General features: G+C 41.0%; 1 protein-coding gene across 1 annotated transcript; it reads left to right on the top strand.

The window, feature by feature from the left end:
* Nucleotides 1-3,246: 3,246 nt before the first annotated feature.
* tmem240a (transmembrane protein 240a) lies at nucleotides 3,247-21,651 on the top strand. Its single transcript, XM_021566395.3, has 4 exons — nucleotides 3,247-4,240; nucleotides 4,658-4,764; nucleotides 11,035-11,243; nucleotides 20,533-21,651. Exons 1-4 carry the CDS (start codon nucleotides 4,184-4,186, stop codon nucleotides 20,685-20,687), a joined length of 528 nt encoding a protein of 175 aa, XP_021422070.1. The 5' UTR covers nucleotides 3,247-4,183; the 3' UTR covers nucleotides 20,688-21,651.
* Nucleotides 21,652-25,048: the final 3,397 nt, after the last annotated feature.

Genomic DNA, 25,048 nt, shown 5'->3' with positions numbered 1-25,048 from the left:
GAGATGGTTTTCATTAAGGATCTCTCTGTACTTTGCTCATTTTATCTTTGCCTTGATCCTGACTAGTCTTCCAATCCCTGCTGCTGAAAAATATCCCCACAGCATAGTGCTTCCACCACCATGCTTCACCGTAGGGATGGTGCCAGGTTTTCTCTAGATGTGACACTTGGCATTCAGGCCAAAGAGTTCAATCTTGGTTTCATCAGACCAGAGAATCTTGCTTTTCATGGTATGAGAGTCTTCAGGTGCCCTTTGGCAAACTCCAAGCGGGGTGTCATGTGGCTTTTACAGAGGAGTGGCTTCCATCTGGCCACTCTACCATAAAGGCCTGTTTGGTGAAGTCCTGCTGGGATGGTTGTCCTTCTGGAAGGTTCTCCCATCTCCACAGAGTAACTCTAGAGCTCTGTCAGAGTGTTTATCGAGTTATTGGTCACCTCCCTGACCAATTGCCACCTTCTGTGGGTTCTTGTCACCTTCTCCCCCGATTGCTCAGTTTTGCCGGTGGTTCCAAACTTCTTCCATTTAAGAATGATGAGGCCACTGTGTTCTTGGGGACCTTCAATGCTGCAGACATTTTTTTCTACTCTTCCCCAGATCTGTGGCTCGACACAATCCTGTCTTGGAGCTCTTCCTTCGAACCCATGGCTTGTTTTTTGCTCTGACATGCACTGTCAACTGTGAGACCTTGTGTAGACCGGTGTGTGCCTTTCCAAATCTCCAATCAATTGTAGAAACATCACAAGGGGGATCAATTGAAACAGGATGCACCTGAGCTCAATTTTGCGTCTCATAGCAAAGGGTCTGAATACATATGTACATTTTTTCTGTTTTTTTATTTTGAATAGATTTGCAAAAATTTCTTAAAAACCTGTTTTTTGCAAGGTCATTATGGAGTATTGTGTGTAGATTGATAAGAAAAAATTTGTGTTTAATAAATGTTAGAATAAGGCTGTAACGTAACAAAATGGAGAAAAAGTGAAGAGGTCCGAATATTATCTGAATGCACTGTGTATATATATATATATATATATATATATATATATATATATATATATATATATATATATATATATATATATATATACACACACACACATATATATATATATATATATATATATATATATATATATATATATATATATATATATATATATATATATATATATATATATATACAAAAGTATGTGGACACCCCTTCATATTAGTGGATTCGGCTATTTCAAACACAGTTGTTGCTGACAACTGTTTGTCGGGAGCTTCATGATATGGGTTTCCATGGCCGAACAGCCGCACACAAGCCTAAGCTCACCATGCGCAATGCCAAGCGCCAGCTGGAGTGGTGTAAAGCTTGCAGCCATTGGACTCTGGAGCAGTGGAAACGCTTTCTCTGAAGTGATGAATCACGCTTCACCATCTGACAGTCAACAGACAAATCTGGGTTTGGCAGATGCCAGGAGAAAGTTACCTGCCCCAATGCTGGGCCAGAAACTAAAAGGTTTCTAAGTCGAGTCCCCGAGCTGCCAAGGTAAAAATCTGTTGTTCTGCCCCTGAACAAGGCAGTTAACCCACTGTTCCTAGGTCATCATTGTAAACAAGATTTTGTTCTTAACTGACTTGCCTAGATAAATAAAGGTTAAATAAAAATATTAGAAACTCATTCGAGATATCAACTTACTGCTGAGAGTTCGAAAATTAAAATGCACAAAGTGAAATTTTGAAATTTGTTAGTGCATCAACAGTTACCTCTTATGTCAGTTACTCAAATAGCCTATGTCAGCTAAACATTTGTTTGATTTCTAAGTAAGATAGTTTAGCCAGCTTTCTAGACCTTAAACTGCAAGAGTTTCCCACCACCCCCTGGCAAAATGTGTAGAATTGGAGGAAAATAGCTCTAAAAGTACAAAATGTTCTCTGCCCCATGGCAAAATGTGAATAAGTGCTGAAACGTTTTGCCCGCGAGGACAGGAGCCCCGACCGAATCACGCTTAGGGCCACCAAAAGACTAGAGGTGGCATTGCATATCATTGAGGAAAAGTTTTGAATTGGGTTTTTCTTTTGAAATACATAGGTTATTATTCATTTTGTGGCCATAGTAGAACAACATGATAAACAAAGTAAATATATTCAAAGACTAGAACATAGTAGTTAGAGACAAAGGGGGAGAAAGCCATTGGCAGCATCGATGTCCATGGTCCCGAACTGTGTTGGGAGAAACCCGTTAATAATGGTGCTCTCCATGGTCCTGAACTGATAGCAGCCTAGTAGCACAACACAAAGGGAGAGTGGCAGGCTACTATCCAAGTTCAGTATGAGACTAGCCTCATGGCTAATTTTGATCGTTGAAGAACGTACAGCTATGACTATTGAAGCTAAAATGTGAGTGTTTCTACTTTGTGTAAATAAAGTTGATCTTCTAACAGGTAACGGGACGTCCTTGAGATTTTGTCCAGAATCGAACAATGGGTAGCCGTGTTTGATTTTCAATTGCTTTGACGTTTACGCTATAAAAGTAGCCTGCTAAGTAGTGCTAAAGACATTTGGGATTTAGCCTAAATATTTTGACATTTGTCCTCGGGTTGTGTTACACATTTAGTGGATTTCGGTTGGGTCTGAATGAATGGAGCTCCTGGGAAGTGAATGAGAGTTATTTTAAGGACATCTGTCTTGCTTTTAACGGGGAAAGTACACTCATCCACAACAGCCTTTGCTATTAGGAAATGCAATTCGTATTGATTTCAACTAATACATCAATAGATCTAGTGAATGGCTAATACAATACGAGTAGATATGCGTAGAGTCCAATAATGTAGCATAGCATACAGTGCCAGCCAGAAATTCAGCCCGGCGAAATGGCGTAGAATCCGAAAATGAACTGCAACGATGGAGAGGGTAGAGACTAGAGAGACCGTGGTAGATCGAAGGGGAGGGGGTGATCAGTAAAGCTAGTGACGCCTCTGGAGGAACGGTATAGAGGTTAAACCATCGCGAATATTCTTGGAATTATTTGCTTGAATGTCTCTGAGTGTTTCACAGAGTAAAATGCAATAGGGGGGCACAGAATCTCCCTCTTTCTTTCTTTCTTTCTTTCCTTCCTTCCTTCCTTCCTTCCTTCCTTCCTTCCTTCCGTCATTCTCTCTCCCCCCTCTCTCTCTCTCTCTCTCTCTCTCTCTCTCTCTCTCTCTCTCTCTCTCTCTCTCTCTCTCTCTCACACACACACACACACACACACACACACACACACACACACACACACACACACACACACACACACACACACACACTCACACACACACACACGCTCGCAAAGAGATGGTGGTGGATGCTCCTGACTGCGATAGCTAAAACAAGATGGGATAATCATGCGTGTCTGGTCCCGGGCGTTGATGCAGCTGCCGTTGCCTGATCTTTACTGGACTGAGGGTAGGGTGGGTCTGGTTCCGACTTGATCTACATCTCGATTTGGCTTGACATCGATGTTATCAAGCCATTTACATGGTAGAAGACAACGACTGTAGCCTAAAACGCGCAATCGCAATAAAAATGAATAATCTGAGTGATAGATTAATTAAATGCTCCCATCGATTGAGAACCGTATGTATCGATAATTAATAAAGTAACTAATTGACAAGGCAGACGGGAATAACCTGCTGTCTTGGACGAAAGGTGGTGGTGGTGGTGGGAGGGAGGGGGGGGGGGGGGGGCAGTAGCCAGGGACATCCCCATGAGGCGACCGGATCACCCTTTCTCCTGTTTGCTGAGATTTTTTGAATGAGAACGGTACCTGGCCTTACGGGAAAAGAACATCATTGCATTTGTAGTCAGGCTAGGACACCCTCTCCACCAGCACCCTATTTTCGCCGTTCCCGCCACAGCAACCGCGGCACCGACCAGTCCACGACCCGGCCCGCGTCATCGAATCGACGCATCACTGGATGGGGTGTAGACTGTGAAGACCGTGAGTGCGTGTGTCAAAGGGGGTACTTGAGGGAGACTGGGCGATCTCATCCCCTGTGCACTGGTTAATTGCACTCCAACCTGGCGAGTTTGGAGGGACGGAGAGTCAGGTGCAGTAAGGGCGCCTCAATGACCGTCTCCTCCCCGGACAGAGCGCCTAAAGCCCAGCGTTTGCAGTGCGGCGGGTAGAGAAGGCTAGAGAACAGCGGCGAGTTTGGAAGTTTTGATGCATATGATCACAACCACCATGATTTTTATGATTCTTGGCGCTTCAGTTGTAATGGTAAGAGATCCACTTTTTTTGCACCCCGCATGTGTGTTTAACGCCTACAGCAATGATATATATGTTTTTTTTACTAGCCTATAATAATGAATAATGTAGTTATAGGCTAGATATTACAACTACAGAGCACATTTTATATAAGGACACTGAAAATAATTATGGTTAACTGCATATAGACTTGAGGAAGTAGGCTACACATAGTCTGCCAACAATTACATGGCTATCATGAATAAATCATCTAAATACCATTTAATAAGAGCGAGGGAGTTTTCCCTCGCAAATGATTGCAAGGTGGGTTTCCAAATTTATTTTTCTATTTTCTCTTATATGGACTTTAGCTTAATGCAAGTCATATAATGGTGCTGCTGTGTTGGGAATAGTTATTGTGTCCCAGTTGACTCTTTTGGTTCTTTGCAGGCGATAGCCTGTTTAATGGACATGAACGCACTACTGGATCGCTTTCACAACTACATCTTACCGCATTTACGAGGGGAAGACCGCGTCTGTCATTGCAACTGTGGAAGGTAAAAAACAATATAATACATTGATTCATTTGGATAGATACAATGTGCTGCATCTGCAATGAAAGGGTAGCCTAACAGTCAAGAAGGCTGCTATTTTTCTCGTCTAATCATAATCCCTCAATAGGCCTCTCGAATGATTTCTCCTGCTGAACTGTTGGTTTTAAGTAGCATCCCAACCTGTTCCATGCATAATCTCTTGAAAATTTGCCTAATTGATGTCGACTGTGGTTTTATTCGAGGTATATGTGTGTCTAATGGTAGGCTACAGCCTCATGTTTGTGATGCCTAGGTTGTGACGGTGTTTTCAAGCCTATATTCAGTGATTTGTCTTTTACTGCATACGAAGGTGGTTGAGCCATAAATAAAGTATGTTATGATTTATGAGGAATGGGCTAAGGAATCATTTTAAACGAAGACAGCTCTCAATGATCGTTCTCGTGCTGTTTTTCATTTGCAATATTACCATATTTGTAGGAGGAAATGTTTTTGGAGAGAGGACATTAGGCCTACCTATATTGAATCAGTTGTGAGAATTATAATATATAGGTATACAGTGATCTATTATTGATAACCCATGTTATGAAGGCTGAAAATGGAATGAAACATAAAATAACTATAGTTGAATGGTGATTAGGCCAGGTATCATATTGCTGTTTTGATTAGACATGTAAAAGTTATATGGGGCCTCACATTTTCACAATTGCTGGTAGAGACTCCTTGCAACACTGCAAAATCTTTCTAAATTCAAGTTCTACTCAAATATTTTGAGGAAAACGATCACCTAAAATAAATGTTGTTAAGAAACTTAAATAGCTGAAGTGAGCAGTACTATGAGAAATACAATAAAACATGCATTTAATTTTAGTAAGGTATACTTAAATTGAATGCCCCCACTAAGCCACGCCTCCAATAATTTCCCAGTGTGCCTTTTCGATTAAATTGTAGCGTAACCAACCATGACTGTAATTTGTTACATGGGGTTGTTGAATTCGTTCATTTTCAGTCCTATGACCTTAACAAAGTAAGTTCCTAGGCAAGTATGCCAAGAGTGTGTAAAGCTGTCATCAAGGCAAAGGGTGGCTACTTGAAAGAATAAAATATATATTTTGATTTGTTTAACACTTTTTTGGTTACTACATGATTCCATGTGTTATTTCATAGTTTTGATGTCTTCACTATTATTCTACAATTTTGAAAATAGAAAAAACAAAGAAAAACCCTCGAATGAGTAGGTGTGTTCAAACTTTTGACTGGTACTGTAAGTCATTAGAATATTAAGCCATGGATAAAGGCAAGTTTAGGCCTGAGTCTGAACAACTACAGTGGCTTGCGAAAGTATTCACCCCCCTTGGCATTTTTCCTATTTTGTTTCCTTACAACCTGTAATCAAAATAGATTTTTTGGGGGGGATGTTGTATCATTTGACTTACACAACATGCCTACCACTTTGAAGATGCGAAACATTTTTATTGTGAAACAAACAAGAAACAAGACAAAAATACAGAAAACTTGAGCGTGCATAACTATCCCCCCCCCCCCACCACCACCACCACCACCACCCAAAGTCAATACTTTGTAGAACCACCTTTTGCAGCAATTACAGTTGCAAGTCTCTTGGGGTATGTCTCTATATGCTTGGCACATCTAGCCACTGGGACTTTTTCCCATTCTTCAAGGCAAAACTACTCCAGCTCCTACAAGTTGGATGGGTTCCGCAATCTTTAAGTCACACCACAGATTCTCAATTGGATTGAGGTCTGGGCTTTGACTAGGCCCTTCCAAGACATTTAAATGTTTCCCCTTAAACCACTCAAGTGTTGCTTTAGCAGTATGCTTAGGGTCATTGTCCTGCTGGAAGGTGAACCTCCGTCCCAGTCTCAAATCTCTTGAAGACTGAAACATGTTTCTCTCAGGAATTCCCTGTATTTAGCGCCATCCATCGTTCCTTCAATTCTGACCAGTTTCCTTGTCCCTGAAGATGAAAAACGTACCCACAGCATGATGCTGCCACCACCATGCTTTACTGTGGGCATTGTGTTCTTGGGGTGATGAGAGGTGTTGGGTTTGCGCCAGACATAGCATTTTCCTTGATGGCTAAAAAGCTTAAATTCAGTCTCATCTAACCAGAGTACCTTCTTCCATATGTTTGGGGAGTCTCCCACATGGCTTTTGGCAAACACCAAATGGGGTTGCTTATTTTTTTCTTTAAGCAATGGCTTTTTTTCTGGCCACTCTTCCTTAAAGCCCAGCTCTGTGGAGTGTACGGCTTAAAGTGGTCCTATGGACAGATACTCCAATTTCCGCTGTGGAGTATCTTTGGTCTCTTTTGCCTCTCTGATTAATGCCCTCCTTGCCTGGGCTGTGAGTTTTGGTGGGCGGCCCTCTCTTGGCAGGTTTGTTGTGGTGCCATATTCTTTCCATTTTTTAAATAATAGATTTAATGGTTCTCCGTGGGATGTTCAAAGTTTATGATATTTTTTTTCATTTCACCAATTTGGACTATTTTGTGTATGTCCATTACATGAAATCCAAATAAAAATACATTTAAATTACAGGTTGTAATGCAACAAAATAGGAAAAACGCCAAGGGGGTGAATACTTTTGCAAGGCACTGTATATATTGTAGCTTTATGTACGTGTTGGGTCATTGTTGTTCAGTGCAGAATCTGAAACAAATTGTTCACTTAACTAACATTCACAGAAGAGAAGAAAATCTGCTATTGGCCCTGTATGAATACTGCTCCTTTGTTTTGACTGCCTACAGTCTAACAACCTGAGAAATGAGTCATGAAGTGTTAGTAAGATTAGTAATGGGTCATGAAGTGTTACTAAGATCATGGCCAAACTTTTGAGAGGGCCTCTCTCTCACTCCCTCTCATTTCAAGATTTCCTCATAGTTAATGTTCAGTAATGTGCTATATTATGCCTGTATGCCTTTAGACCAACATTTTTTGGCACATTTTTAAAAAAATTATACAAAATTATAAACGCAACATGGAAGTGCTGGTCCCATGTTTCATGTGCTGAAATAAAAGATCTCACAAAAAAAAAACGTATTACTCAAAATTTGTGCACAAATTAGTTTACATCCCTGTAATCCATCCACCTGATAGGCATGTCAAGAAACTGATTAAACAGCATGATCATTACACAGGTGCACTTTGTGATGGGGACAATAAAAGGCCACTCTAAAATGTGCAGTTTTGTCACACAACACAATGCCACAGATGGCTCAAGTTTTGAGGGAGTGTGCAATTGGCATGCTGACTGCAAGATTGTCTACCAGAGCTGTTCACAGAGAATTGAATGTTAATTTCTCTACCATAAGCCACCTCCAACGTTGTTTTAGAGAATTTGGCAGTACTTCCACCTGGCCTCACAACCACAGACCACGTGTAACCACGCCAGCCCAGGACCTCCACATCTGGCTTCTTCACCTGCGGGATTGTCTGAGACCAGCCACCAGGACAGATGATGAAATTAAGGAGTATTTCTGTCTGTAATTAAGCCCTTTTGGGGAAAAATTAATTCTGATTGGCTGGGCCTGGCTCCCCAGTGGGTGGGCCTGGCTCCCAAGTGGGTGGGCCTATGCCCTCCCAGGCATGGCTGCGCCCCTGCCCAGTCATGTGAAATCCATAGATTAGGGCCTAATTAATTAATTTAAATTGACTGATTTTCTTATATGAACTGTAAATCAGTAAAATCGTTGAAATTATTGCATGTTGCGTTAATATTTTTTTCAGTGAACATTATCGCTGTCTATCATAGCAGCATTTTCTTGTGGTATATTTTAAGTAATTTTTAAATATTGATAAAACCTCTGAACCACAATATTCAATGTGCAAATCTCACAATATTCCTAGCTTTGAATGAATTATATATTTTCATACTTGTTACCTTCCTGTTCCTGGGGAAATACAGTACATATAGTCCTAAACTAGATCCCAACAATTGCATACAACACTGGTTGTCATTGCCTTTAATTAAGCCAATTGAAAGCGAGTGACACAGTGTCTGCTTCCAGGCTCTGGTCAAAAGTAGTGCACTATGTAGGGAAAAAGGTGCCATTTGGCACACAGCCACTTCGTCTTTTAGTGACCTGAAAATGCTCTTCAATAAGAGTTACTAATTTTACCTAAGATGTTTATCCTCTCAGTATAAACATTTCATGGAATAGACAGTCAGATGAGAGGCCACCTAATCTTGAAAGCCTACTTTTAGTGCATGTGGTGTTGAGGCATCATCCTGGCGATGATGCACACCTAGTCAGGCTGAGGCCACATCCACTGTCATTCCTTTACTGCTTGTAAACCTCAGGTTGTCATTTTATGAGATGTACAGTGCCTTGCGAAAGTATTCGGCCCCTTTGAACTTTGCGACCTTTTGCCACATTTCAGGCTTCAAACATAAAGATATAAAACTGTATTTTTTGGTGAAGAATCAACAACAAGTGGGACACAATCATGAAGTGGAACGACATTTATTGGATATTTCACACTTTTTTAACAAATCAAAAACTGAAAAATTGGGCGTGCAAAATTATTCAGCCCCCTTAAGTTAATACTTTGTAGCACCACCTTTTGCTGCGATTACGGCTGTAAGTCGCTTGGGGTATGTCTCTATCAGTTTTGCACATCGAGAGACTGACATTTTTTCCCATTCCTCCTTGCAAAACAGCTCGAGCTCAGTGAGGTTGGATGGAGAGCATTTGTGAACAGCAGTTTTCAGTTCTTTCCACAGATTCTCGATTGGATTCAGGTCTGAACTTTGACTTGGCCATTCTAACACCTGGATATGTTTATTTTTGAACCATTCCATTGTAGATTTTGCTTTATGTTTTGGATCATTGTCTTGTTGGAAGACAAATCTCCGCCCCAGTCTCAGGTCTTTTGCAGACTCCATCAGGTTTTCTTCCAGAATGGTCCTGTATTTGGCTCCATCCATCTTCCCATCAATTTTAACCATCTTCCCTGTCCCTGCTGAAGAAAAGCAGGCCCAAACCATGATGCTGCCACCACCATGTTTGACAGTGGGCATGGTGTGTTCAGCTGTGTTGCTTTTACGCCAAACATAACGTTTTGCATTGTTGCTAAAAAGTTCAATTTTGGTTTCATCTGACCAGAGCACCTTCTTCCACATGTTTGGTGTGTCTCCCAGGTGGCTTGTGGCAAACTTTAAACGACACTTTTTATGGATATCTTTAAGAAATGGCTTTCTTCTTGCCACTCTTCCATAAAGGCCAGATTTGTGCAATATACAACTGATTGTTGTCCTATGGACAGAGTCTCCCACCTCAGCTGTAGATCTCTGCAGTTCATCCAGAGTGACCATGGGCCTCTTGGCTGCATCTCTGATCAGTCTTCTCCTTGTATGAGCTGAAAGTTTAGAGGGACGGCCAGGTCTTGGTAGATTTGCAGTGGTCTGATACTCCTTCCATTTCAATATTATCGCTTGCACAGTGCTCCTTGGGATGTTTAAAGCTTGGGAAATCTTTTTGTATCCAAATCCGGCTTTAAACTTCTTCACAACAGTATCTCAGACCTGCCTGGTGTGTTCCTTGTTCTTCATGATGCTCTCTGCGCTTTTAACGGACCTCTGAGACTATCACAGTGCAGGTGCATTTATACGGAGACTTGATTACACACAGGTGGATTGTATTTATCATCATTAGTCATTTAGGTCAACATTGGATCATTCAGAGATCCTCACTGAACTTCTGGAGAGAGTTTGCTGCACTGAAAGTAAAGGGGCTGAATAATTTTGCACGCCCAATTTTTCAGTTTTTGATTTGTTAAAAAAGTTTGAAATATCCAATAAATGTCGTTCCACTTCATGATTGTGTCCCACTTGTTGTTGATTCTTCACAAAAAAATACAGTTTTATATCTTTATGTTTGAAGCCTGAAATGTGGCAAAAGGTCGCAAAGTTCAAGGGGGCCGAATACTTTCGCAAGGCACTGTACCTTTGAGGGGCACGTTAGGTAGATCGTTATGTTAGGCTTGGATAACACTCTGTGACAAAAGTAATGGTAATCATTTACAGAAGACAGGCTACACACCTTTCTGGAAATTATTATTCACCAGCACTGTACTGTGTAAATTCAGCATGTATTCCATGCCTTTGCATTCTCCCATTTGTACCAAATCAGTGTTAAGAATTCAATTTCATCACCTACACCCCCTAATTTGTCCTCCCTTGCCCTATCCCCTCTTTTCCTTGTTCTTCCCTCCACCACTAACACTTTCTAACCTCCAGCTTTGTCTCTTCCAGGCATCATGTCCACTACGTGATCCCGTACAATGGGGACCATTCTCTGGTGGACTCGTCGGAGAACTACTTTGTGAGTGACAGCGTGACCAAGCAGGAGATGGACCTGATGCTGGGGCTGCTGCTGGGATTCTGTATCAGCTGGCTCCTGCTGTGGCTGGACGGAGTGCTGCACTGTGCTGTCAGGGCATGGAGAGCCAGTCGCTACTATGGTGAGTCAACCAGAGACTTGGTCTATATGGACTGACTGGAACGTCAACAAGGTTGACAAAATGTGCAGCAGAATGAGAAAAACATTTCTGATGACAGAAGTATTGTTTGGTTGATTCCCACGTCTGCGAAGAGAGATGTTGAGTGAAGTGGTGTATGTGTTAATATTTCGACTGCCATATTGATCAGTGTTTCTTCTACATATTTTCTTGGGGATGTAACGTGGGTGTGCAAATGCCCAGAATTGACATACAGGCTGCTTCTGACCACTGTAACATTCATTGAAACCAATTGAAACCAGGCTTTCTTGGTTGGGCGCAACACACCTGGCTATAAGTGATGGTTATGGGAAACTTTACAGAACTTGAGGACATAAGGGCTCAGTTGTTTACTCAAAGAAGCATTCATAGGGGAAAAGTATATTCCAGACTAAATGTATTGTCTCACAGGATATTTGCTGTACAGTACTGTACGTACAGTGTGTTATGGTCATGAATTAGAATTAAGACATTATACAGGTAATTAATACTGTATAACTGGGAGAAGGAATTTGGAAAAAGATTACTTTGTGTCCGTTGAGGGGGGATAGTTATGTGTGTAAAGTAGGCATAGTGAAACTGTAATGTTAATTATGCTGTGGAAATATTGCTGCCCTCAGATGTCATATGTTCAGTACATACTGATTCACTGAAACAAAGATTCCTTACCCGTAGCACATGTGTCTGTACACCAGGAAGACATACAATTATTAACTGTCTAAATTCTTACCAATGTTAGTCTAGTCTGCTTGCTAGACTCAGCTCAACGTCTAGTTTTGATTTACATTTGGTTGAGTTGTCAACTAAGGTGAAAACATTTTTTCACCATGTCATTGGATTTAGGTTAAAAGTTCAGTGAAAAAAAGACTAAATTCTCTTACGTTGATGACTTTTTCCAAATCCAATCAGTTTTCCACATTGATTGAACGTCGTCATTTTTGGTTGAAATGACAAGGAAACATTGTGGATTCAACCAACGTTTGCCCAATGGAGTGTTCTTATAATGTGTTGGAATAATCCAATTGCTTCAGCTACATATTATCTTGTGCAGCTCTCAATGTCAAAACAGGTCTATATTTTGTAGCTGGCCTGGATCCTTTAGATATAAGACATTGCTGAAGGAGGTGATGTGACCTGGATATTTCAATTGCTGTTACGGTCAGACAATAGAGGGGCATAATGTCTAGTGAGTATACAGTGGCTTGCAAAAGTATTCACCCCCTTGACATTTTTCCTATTGGGTTGGCTTACAACCTGGAATTAAAATTTACCCAACATGTCTACCACCTTGAAGATGCAAAATATTTTTTTATTGTGAAACAAACAAGGAACAAGACAAAAAAAAACAGAAAACTTGAGCGTGCATAATTATTCACCCCCCCCCTCCCCCGAAAGTCTATATTTTTTAGAAACAGCTTTTGCAGCAATTACAGCTGCAAGTCTCTTGGGGTATGGCTCTATATGCTTGCACATCTAGCCACTGGGATTTTTGCCCATTCTTCAAGGCAAAACTGCTCCAGCTCCTTCAAGTTGGATGGGTTCCGCTGGGGTACAGCAGTCTTTAAGTCACACCACAGATTCTCAATTGGATTGAGGTCTGGGCTTTAACTAGGCCCTTCCAAGACATTTAAATGTTTCCCCTTAAACCACTCGAGTGTTGCTTTAGCAGTATGCGTAGGGTCATTGTCCTGCTGGAAGGTGAACCTCCGTCCCAGTCTCAAATCTCTTGAAGACAAACAGGTTTCCCTCAGGTTCCTTCAATTCTGACCAGTTTCGCAGTCCCTGCAGATGAAAAACATACCCACATCTTGATGCTGCCACCACCATGCTTCACTGTGGGGATGGTGTTCTCTGGGTGATGAGAAGTGTTGGGTTTGCGCCAGGAATTTTCCTTGATGGCCAAAAAGCTCAAATTTAGTCTCATCTAACCAGAGTACCTTCTTCCATATGTTTGGGGAGTCTCCCACATGGCTTTTGGTGAACACCAAATGGGTTTGCTTATTTTTTTCCTTAAGCAATGGCTTTTTTTCTGGCCACTCTTCCATAAAGCCCAGCTCTGTGGAGTGCTTAAAGTGGTCCTATGGACATATTCTCCAATCTCCGCTGTGGAGCTTTGCAGCTCCTTCAGGGTTATCTTTGTTGCCTCTCTGATGAATGCTCTCCTTGCCTGGTCCGTTTAATTTTGGTGGTCGGAATTCTTTGAATCAAGTTATTTTTTAAATTTCATTTCACTAATTTGGACTATTTTGTTTATGTCCAATACATGAAATCCAAATAAAAATACATTTAAATTACAGGTTGTAATGGAACAAAAATAGGAAGAAAACCAAGGGGGATGAATACTTTTGCAAGGCACTGTAAAAGTAAGAGATGGCCAATTAATCACCTCTGATTAAAATGAAACCACCACACAAAGATGGGGTACTAAATAGCCCTATTATTTAATGTCTTGAAAAGACTACATTAAAAAGTAGGGATGCCATACTCTTTTGATGCATGTCTTATTATTTATTTATGATAAACAAGAATTTGGAGATGTGAAGCATACAAACATTGCCAGACTTAGATTCTGTGATTCTATAAGTATTAGTCAAGATAAAACTGCTTCATATTTGCAGCACAGAATCAACCCATCTGCTATTCAGTGCATGACATCCACATAAAAAAAATACACCCAGATTTTACATTCAAATGTTTCCCTCGAGGTAGAGGGGTGGCTCAAGGCTTTTCTTGTGCTGGAATCCTTGTGAATGGAGGGAATGCCCCTTCACTGGTGTGTTTGGCTGTGACATTGATTGTGGGTCAGACTTGTTTAGCCTCCCTGAGATGGGGAGTGAAAGTGAGGCTGATGAAGCGGGAAGGTACACACACACACACACACACACACACACACACACACACACACACACACACACACACACACACACACACACACACACACACACACACACACACACACACACACACACACACACACACACACACCATTGCTCTCTCCTAGGGAGCTATAAATAGAGTGAGAGCAGCTGGAATGGCGGGTGAGGAAGGAACATGCACACCACACTGACACAGACTGCATTGAGGTGCACATTGATTCCTTTAGCTTTTTCTAATTCCATCTGTAGACCCTGCGTCTCCTGCTCTCTATTCAGTTATTGAATCTCCTTATATCCATTTTCTTTAAAAGGAATCCTTTTGGTGACCTTACTGTCTATTTCTCCTGAATAACTGATTCATATTCTTTGGCACCATCAGTGATGAAACCATCAGTGGAAAGACATTTTATTTAGCACAATAAGGAAAGAAAATATGATAACAAAAGAGGAAAATTATGATTTGGATAACAATGACCCCCCCTTCCCTCCCTCCGTAAAAAGACCTTAACATTTCTACCCCCACCCTATTTTCCGCATTATATTACCATTTACATTTTTCCCCTGACTCCATCTCCATCTCTCCATCCTTTTATTCAGATGAGAAGAACCTGTATTGTTCTCTCTTTTCCTTTGGATACCCTTCTGAACTGTCCTTGTGGATTGCATACCCATTCACAGCTATAAATAACTCACTCCTCCCTCCCGGCCAGCGACCCCCACTTCCCACCACCTGCCTCCCCGTACTCCCCCCTCTCCCCTGCCTCTAGCAGGGCCATGTGCTAGTGGGTGTGCTGCCTTGGGATTTCCGTCTTCTTTCTCTGCCGTCTCAGCGGGACTCACCTTGCCAACTAAGCCTGACAGAGACAAATTCCGGCACTTCCATTTCTACAAATTCTACCTCACACTCATATACTTGGTGAAAGAAATCCTAAATCATTTTTAAAAAAAATGCTATTTAATCATGCATATCAGGATATAGAAACTGAAACATACACAAACATGACCAAAAGTATGTTGACACCTACTCGTCGAACGTCTCATTCCAAAATCATATGCATTAATGTGGTGTGGTTGATGTGGTTGAGGTCAGGGCTCTGTGCAGGCCAGTCAAGTTCTTCCACAACAAAGGGTCTACCCCAAACTGTTGCCACAAAGTTGGAAGCCCAGAATCGTACAGAATGTCATTATATGCTGTAGCGTTTAGATTTCCCTTCACTAGAACTAAGGGGCCTAGCCCGAACCATGAAAAACAGCCCCAGACCATTATTCCTCCTCTACCAAACTTCACAGTTGGCACTATGAATTGGGGCAGGTAACGTTCTCCTGGCATCTGCCAAACTCAGATTTGTCTGTCGGACTGCCAGATGGTGAAGCTTGATTCATCACTCCAAAGAACCCTTTTCCACTGTGTCCAATGGCGGCGAGCTTTACTTCACTCCAGCCAACGCTTGGCATTGCGCATGGTGATATTTGGCTTGTGTGAGGCTGCTCGGCCATGGAAATCTATTCCATGAAGCTCCTGACGAACAGTTCTTGTGCTGACGTTGCTTCCAGAGGAAATGTGTAACTCGGTAGTGAGTGTTACGTGCGCTACGTGCTTCAGACCATTCTGTGAGTTGTTCTTGCTTCTAGACGTTTCCACTTAACAATAACAGTATTTACAGCTTTTTTTCTTTCGTTTTTCTCTCTCATTTTGTTAGGGGGTGGATCAGCTTTAATATTGGGGATAGACTGTTGCTTCCATCAATGTAATATATATACTGTATATACTGTATATACACATAAACATTCATACATATACACATATATACATACAGTTGAAGTCGGAAGTTTACATACACTTAGGCTGAAGTCATTAAAACTAGTTTTCAACCACTCCACAAATTTCTTGGTAACAAACTATAGTTTTGTCAAGTCAGTTAGGACATCTACTTTGTGCATGACACAAGTAATTTTTCCAATAGTTCTTTACAGACAGAAATTGTAGACCTCCACAAGTCTGGATCATCGGAAGTTTACATACACTTTAGCCAAATACATTTAAACTCAGTTTTTCACAATTCCTGACATTTAATCAGAGTAAAAATTCCCTGTCTTAGGTCAGTTAGGATCCACACTTTATTTTAAGAATGTGAACTGTCAGAATAATAGTAGAGAGAATTATTGATTTCAGCTTTTATTTCTTTCATCACATTCCCAGTGGGTCAGAAGTTTACATACACTCAATTAGTATTTGGTAGCATTGCCTTTAAATTGTTTAACTTTGGTCACACGTTTTGGGTAGCCTTCCACAACCTTCCCACAATAAGTTGGGTGAATTTTGGCCCATTCCTCCTGACAGAGCTGGTGTAACTGAGTCAGGTTTGTAGGCCTCCTTGCTCACACATGCTTTTTCAGTTCTGCCCACAAATTTTATATAGGATTGAGGTCAGGGCTTTGTTATGGCCACTCCAATACCTTGACTTTGTTGTCCTTAAGCCATTTTGCCACAACTTTGGGAGTATGCTTGGGGTCAATGTCCATTTGGAAGACCCATTTGCGACCAAGCTTTAACTGGTGTCTTTAAATGTTGCTTCAATATCTCCACATAATTGTCTTTCCTCATGATGCCATCTATTTTGTGAAGTGCACCAGTCCCTCCTGCAGCAAAGCACCCCCACAACATGATGCTGCCACCCCTGTGCTTCACGGTTGGGATGGTGTTCTTCGGCTTGCAAGCCTTCCCCTTTTTCCTCCAAACATAACGATGGTCATTATGGCCAAACAGTTCTATTTTTGTTTCATCAGACCAGAGGACATTTCTCCAAAAACTACGATCTTTGTCCCCATGTGCAGTTGCAAACCATAGTCTGGCTTTTTTATGGCGGCTTTGGAGCAGTGGCTTCTTCCGTGCTGAGCAGCCTTTCAGGTTATGTCGACATAGGACTCGTTTTTACTGTGGATATAGATACATTTGTACCTGTTTCCTCCAGCATCTTTCCAAGGTCCTTTGCTGTTGCTCTGAGATTGATTTGCACTTTTCGCCCCAAAGTACGTTCATCTCTAGGAGACAGAACATGTCTCCTTCCTGAGCGATATGAGGGCTGCGTGGTCCCATGGTGTTTATACGTGCCTACTATTGTTTGTACAGATAAATGTGGCACCTTCAGGTGTTTGTAAATTACTCCCAAGGATGAACCAGACTTGTGGAGGTCTACAATTTGTCCTGAGGTCTTGGCTGATTTCTTTTGATTTTCCCATGATGTCAAGCAAAGAGGCACTGAGTTTGAAGGTAGGACTTGAAATACATCCACAGGTATACCTCCAATTGACTGAAATTATGTCAATTAGCCTATCAGAAGCTATGAAAGCCATGGCATAATTTTCTGGAATTTACCAAGCTGTTTTAAGGCACAGTATAACTTAGTGTATGTAAACTTCTGACCCACTAGAATTGTGATACAATGAATTATAAGTGAAATAATCTGCCTGTAAACAATTGTTGGGAAAATTACCTGTGTCATGCACAAAGTAGAGATCCTAAACGACTTGCATAACTATAGGTTGTCAGCGATACATTTGTGGAGTGGTTAAAAAACAAGTTTTAATGACTACAACCTAAGTGTATGTAAACTTCCGACTGTAGTACACTTATCATAATTTGTTTTTAATCCAGAGAGGTTAGCAAAAGTATTTAGATCCTTTATGAGGCTGTGGAGGGATTCTAATTGTGGTTTTAAAAGAAAACATGAATCATCAGCGTACAATGACACTTTTGTTTTTAATCCATGGGTTTCTAACCCCTAATACTATTGTTGCATCTCATTTTAACATAATAATATTAAATAGATATGCCGATAGTGGACAACCTTGTTTTATTCCTCTTGACAGTTTAAAACTTTCTGATATGTACTCATTATTTACTATTTTAAACATAACTTTAGCCCATTTTACAAGAGATTCTCCAAAATTGAAATATTCTATACATTTATCCAGTCGTACTTTATCAAAAGCCTTTTCAAATTCAGCTATGAAAACCAGGCCTGGTTTCCCCGATATGTAATAGTATTCTATTGTTTCCAGTACTTGTCTTACATTATCTCCAATATATCGTCCATGTAAAAAACCTGTCAGATTAGGATGAAGAATATCTGACAATACCCTTTTAATTCTATGTGCCAAGCATTTAGCTATCATTTTTGCATCACAACACTGAAGTGTAAGAGGCCTCCAATTTTTTTATGGGCTGGATCTTTATATATAACACTTGGATCCTATTTTAATAATGAAATCAGACCTTCTTGTTGCGTGTCTGATAATCTATTATTTATATAGGAGTGGTTAAAGTATGATACATTTTTTTTGGTATACTACCCCTGGTATGAAAGAGGAAGTAAAGTACTTTACTTGCCACCCAGCCCTGGAGTTTTCCTGGACTTAAAGGCTGCAATTTGGCCTTCACGTGAGTCTTTTTGTACAGATGTTAATTTTATATTATTAATAGGAAAGTTAGTGGAGATGGAGGTGGAGGAGACTGAAACGAAAACATAGTCTTTAAAAATGTTTAACCCCCTTTTTCATTGTTGTTAGCTACTATCGCTACAACTCCCGTACGGGCTTGGGAGAGACAAAGGTTATGCGTCCTCCGATACACAACCCAACCAAGCCACACTACTTCTTAACACAGCGCGCATCCAACCCGGAAGCCAGCCGCACCAATGTGTCAGAGGAAACACCGTGCACCTGGCAACCTTGGTTAGCGTGCACTGCGCCCGGCCCGCCAAAGGAGTTGCTGATGCACGATGAGACAAGGATATCCCTACCTGCCAAACCCTCCCTAACCTGGATGACGCTATGCCAATTGTGCATCACCCCACGGCCCTCCCAGGTAACGGCAGAGCCTGGGCGCGAACACAGAGTCTGTGGTGGCACAGCTGGCGCTGCAGTACAGCGCCCTTAACCACTGTGCCACCCGGGAGGCCAAAAACATATTCTTAAAGTACTTTACTTCCGCTTTCAAAATATAATTCAGTGAATCATGCGTGACTCCATCATTTGTAACAGGTTTCAATAAAAAAAAGTGTTAGCATTTCTATGTTGAAGATTGAAAATTAATTTGGTGCATTTTTTCCCATATTCCATCCATGTGGAAATTCTGTATATGCCAATTATGATCCGACTGCATTCTGTCCCCATCAACATTTCTTAAACTTTTGGTGCCAGAGAGAATGACATAAGAAAGTAATCAAGATGACTAGCTTGATAAAGCTTCCGCCATGTATATCTCACTGGTTCAGGGTATTTAAGCCTCCATATATCCACTAATTCCAATATATCCGAAACATTCATGATTTCCTTAAGGGTGATAGTTTGCAATGTGATTTCCTATACACTTACAGTTGACTGGGGCAGCTCTAGCAGGGCAGAAATTTGACGAAATGACCTGTTGGAAAGTTGGCATTCTAACATGGTGCCACGTTGAAAGTCACTGAGCTCTTCTGTAAGGCCGTTCTACTGACAGTGTTTGTCTATGGAGATTGCATGGCTGTGTCCTCAATTTTATACACCAGTCAGCAACGGGTGTAGCTGAAATAGCCAAATCCATTATTTGAAGGGGTGTCCACATACTTGTATATATAGTGTACATACCACATGGGTAATACTGCCATACCAGGCAAAAAAGGAGTAACTGCTCATAGCATGGAACTGAGAAAAATTGTTTTTATTTACCTTGGTTTCACAGTAACCTTATGCAGTTACTGCTAACATGACCCCTATTTTCTCCAAAACACAACACAACAGAGGCAGGATACTTGTCCACATGATTAAGCATGTATTTAATGTAGCAAAAATGACATTAACTCCTTTTAGACCAAATGAGCAGCTACTGCCTTATTGCTTGGTAGGGCAGAATAGTAATGTAACATTTTATATTTGGCATATGAATGTGTGGGTGTAACAGTATTGCAACCGTCCCATTTTGGGCTTGAACCAGGGACCCTCTGCACACATCGACAACCATAACGCTCAAGGCATTGTTACCTAGCTCTCCACAAAAGAGCTAGTGCAAGGGAAACAACTCCTTCAAGGTCTCAGAGCGAGCGACAACACCAATTGAAACGCTACTAGTGTGCATTGCTAACTAGCTAGCTATTTTACACCAGTTACATGGGCAACACATGAGTATGTAGGATTGATGTATTGTACTACCAACAATTAGGTTGGTGGGAGCATCAAGGATGTTTTGGACATACAGTATTGGGCATCTAATATACCTAACCAAATGCACTACCATTCTCTTATTAACCCCACAATGAGATAAATGTTCTAATCATTTATCTTTCTTCTCTAGTTTCTACCCTCCTATAACAACCTCCCTCTCTCCTCTTGTCCACCAGACACCCCTTCTTGGTCATGGCTCCCCTCATTCTGCAACCTTCGAGATCTACGTCGACGAGCCCAGCTCAGACAGCTGGAGGACTCCAGTGGCAACATGGTCCACATCAAGCAGAAGCTCTACCACAACGGCCACCCCAGCCCACGCCACCTCTGACTCTAAAACAAGAATCCCCCATCCCAGCCCCCCCAAACTGCCCCATGGCCAACTGCTGCCTCAGAGACCCTGGAAGACTGCCCTCTCACTGTTCATAACACCCCTGTCACTGAGACTTTCTTATGACAACCCTGACACAAGTCAGCACCAACCAATCCAAACTCGAGCAGCAGAAGAAGAAGATAGTCGCTACTGAAATCTTGTCTATGTCCACATTTTCTGTGTTCATTGTTGAAACTTGGCATGGGTACGATGCGGGCAGTGTCCAGAAAGTGGGGGGAGTACGAATGGGGTGCCACAGTGTGGGTTTTTCTCTATGGGGAGGGTCTTTCTCTAAAGTGGGAGGGAGGTAAATGGAAAGGGGTGTTTTTCAAGATTTTGTGATGGGAAGATTAGATTGCTGCTTCTGTAAATACTAATAAATATAGGGAAGTGGGAACACAGGGTATGGGGGGGGGGGTTTGTTTGTGAGTGTGATGAGTCAAGTGTTACGAGTAGAGCTGATGGACTGTATGGGAGGATAAACGGAGGGTAGGGAAGATGAGGATGACAGCCATCTGGGGTTGAAGAGTGTGATTTCTGCTAAAAACACAGATGAATTAGCTTTGTTACTTTGTGAATTAAATGAATGTATTAATTTACATGTAAATATAAAGAAGGGGAGGGGAGCATACGTTTGTGGTCAGGGTTCTCTGCGCTGTGTTATTATTTATGAGAAGGTAGAAAATAAATTGATGCCAGCCCAGAGAAGACGGAGAGACAGTTCAGTACTTCCCTTGTCTTCCCAATACTGTGTCCAATAGCACTTCCCAATTTGCTACATCCAATTGCCTCATACTTATCAGGAGCAACCAGCCTAGCAGCAGCGGGAACCTTCACCTAGTCCCCCTCCCCTCTCTGTCCAGACATTGCTGTTGTGAGGATAAAATGTCTGTTTTATTAAAAGTGCCATTGAAAAACAACAGTGACCCCTAATGTTTGAATGTGTCATTGCCTCAACATCAGTAGATATACTGTTCAATAGATACGCTTCCATACATAATTATTTAGTAGTGAAGTTAAATATTTTAAATTGGTTCTATACTCCAGCATTTTGAATTTGAGATAAAATGTTTTATATGAGGTGACAGTACAGAATGACACCTTTTATTTGAGGGTATTTTCATACATATCTGTTTTACCGTTTATAAACTCAAGCACTTTATGTATCTGGTCCCCCCCATTTGAAGGTGTCATAAGTATTTGGACAATTCCCTTAGTTCAATTTAGTCAAAAGTTTAGTACTTGGTCCCATATTCCTAGCACACAATGACTAAATCAAGCTTGTGACTCTACAAACTTGTTGGATGCATTTGCATTTTGTTTTGGTTGTGTTTTGGATTATGATGTGCCCAATAGAAATGAATGGTAAATAATGTATTGTGCCGTTTTGGAGTCACTTTTATTGTAAATTAAAATAGAATATGTTTCTGAACACTTCTACATTCATTACGGATAATCATGAATGAATCATGAATAGTGATGAGTGAGAAAGTTACAGATGCACAAAGATCATGTTCCCAAAACATGTTAACCTTGCATCATTACCAATAACAAGGGAGGATAGCATTTTGGGTGGGGGGGGGGGGGGGGGGGGGTATGAAATTTACACCTCTGTAACTTTGACTAAATGTAATACACTATAAGTGAATTTGTCAAAAATACTTATGACAATTTTCAAATGGTGGAACTAGATACATAAAATGTTTTCATTTCTACACAGTAAATAATATTAATAATAATACCCTCAAATAAAAGGTGACATACTGTATTGGTGCCTCATATAAAACATTTGAACAATCCAAAATCCTGAGTATAGAGACAATTCAGCAAAATGTAAAGCTTCACTAAATAATTACATAGGGGAGTGTATGTATGGGGAAAAAGCATTCCCAGGAACCTTACTATTCAGCATCCATCCCTTCACCCATCCCTGTGAACTAGGATAGGATATAAACAAGGTACATTTGTAAGAATTGTTTATTATAACTGTATCATAAACAATGCATGCATTTATTATGACTGCTTATTGTTCACATACACTGAGCATACTGCTCTTTCCATGATAGACTGACCAGTGAATCTATGAAAGCTATGAGCCCTTATTGATGTCACTTGTTAAAACCACTTCAATCAGAGTAGTTGAAGGGGAGGAGACAGGTTAATTAAAGAAGGATATTTAAGCCTTGAGACAATTGAAACATGGATTGTGTATGTGTGCAATTCAGAGGGTGAATGGGCAAGATGAAAGATTTAAGTGCCTTTCAAAGGGGTTATGGTAGTATGTGCCAGGCAAACCGGTTTGTGTCAAGAACTGCAAATCTGCTGGGTTTTTCACGCTCAGCAGTTTCCTGTGTGTATCAAGAATGGTCCACCACCCAAATACATCCAGCCAACTTGATACAACAGCATTTCTAAGTTTTATAGAAAAAAAATAAAGTGAAAAAGTTCTACCTGACGACATCATCAAAAGTTAAAACATTTTAAAAACAGTGATTTTGCAAACACTATGATGTGGGGAGCAAGAAAATACCCTCCCTCTAGCTAGAAAGTTGTTGCAGGTTTTGAAAATCCGTTTTTCTTCATTTTAATCCTACCTTGTGATGTCGACAAAACAAAATACGTTGGTAAAATGTATTATGCGAGAAATGGTGGTGGAAGCGCTTTTATACGCAAATATTGATATGATAACCATTAAATCGAAGTGAATTTGGAGTCACGTGATGACATGTTGTGTGATCCTGCCACTACGACTCGTCAGGAAAGCTTGCAGTTTTTTAGGCTACAGATGAAATTAGTGATGATGAACTTCACAGGGGGGTAAAAGTGCAAGGTGATGAGCTTTATGCTGCTTTCCAATAAATATCAAGTGTCTTATTCTGGTGACATGATCATCGATGCTTGACTGCCTTTTGAATAATAAAAATAATCTCGCTCTTTTGTCCATAATAATCTATACACGTAAATATACCCGCACTGTATCAGCGAGCTGTTGGCTATAGCGCACATGCCAACAATACCAGAGTGAGCACACTTCCTATATAACACAATTGTTTTTGTGAGAAAACCATCAGTAGAATAAAATGCAATGGAAACACATTTAAATTGTATTTTTTATTCGGTACATAGAAATGTAACCGCAAAAGTAATTTTTATGTGCAATACGTCATCACAGAGCCTTTTATCTACAACAAGTCAATTTGTTTCCTGCACAATTTTTTTCCCCTCATAAAGCTCTTTTGTGGAATAATTCAGACATAACTGTAAGGAATAAGTCATTGTTCTACCCCAGCTGGCATGAGAGAAATATTGACTTTGTTCTTGATATTTTCGACAACAAGGGTAATATTCTCACATATGAACAATTTATAACATTGAAAGAGTTTCCAATACCTTTCAGAGAGTTTATTTCTGTGATCAAAGCCGTTCCCAGTGGTCTAACTACACTTATGAAAAGTCATCTTAATTTTGGGAATGATCACAAAGTAAATCCAGAACTCAGATTGGAAGGCGTGGGCTTACTTGAGAAATCTTGTTGTAATAAAGACACTGCTGAAAAAAAAGGGAACACTAAAATACATCCTAGATCTGAATGAATGAAATATTCTTATTAAATACTTTTTTCTTTACATAGTTGAATGTGCTGACAACAAAATCACACAAAAATTATCAATGGAAATAAAATTTATCAACCCATGGAGGTCTGGATTTGGAGTCACACTCAAAATTAAAGTGGAAAACCACACTACAGGCTGATCTAACTTTGATGTAATGTCCTTAAAACAAGTCAAAATGAGGCTCAGTAGTGTGTGTGGCCTCCACGTGCCTGTATGACCTCCCTACAATGCCTGGGCAGGCTCCTGATGAGGTGGCGGATGGTCTCCTGAGGGATCTCCTCCCAGACCTGGACTAAAGCATCCGCCAACTCCTGGACAGTCTGTGGTGCAATGTGGCGTTGGTGGATGGAGCGAGACATGATGTCCCAGATGTGCTCAATTGGATTCAGGTCTGGGGAACGGGCGGGCCAGTCCATAGCATCAATGCCTTCCTCTTGCAGGAACTGCTGACACACTCCAGCCACATGAGATCTAGCATTGTCTTGCATTAAGAGGAACCCAGGGCCAACCGCACCAGCATATGGTCTCACAAGGGGTCTGAGGATCTCATCTCGGTACCTAATGGCAGTCAGGCTACCTCTGGCGAGCACATGGAGGGCTGTGCGGGCCCCCAAAGAAATGCCACCCCACACCATGACTGACCCACCGCCAAACCGGTCATGCTGGAGGATGTTGCAGGCAGCAGAACGTTCTCCGCGGCGTCTC

This window comes from Oncorhynchus mykiss, chromosome 16 (assembly GCF_057628025.1).
Source record: "Oncorhynchus mykiss isolate SJ-2025 chromosome 16, ASM5762802v1, whole genome shotgun sequence".
In the NCBI taxonomy this organism is placed as follows: domain Eukaryota; kingdom Metazoa; phylum Chordata; class Actinopteri; order Salmoniformes; family Salmonidae; genus Oncorhynchus; species Oncorhynchus mykiss.
Note: the sequence above shows the minus strand (reverse complement) of the source record. Positions and strands in the feature narration are given on the sequence as shown.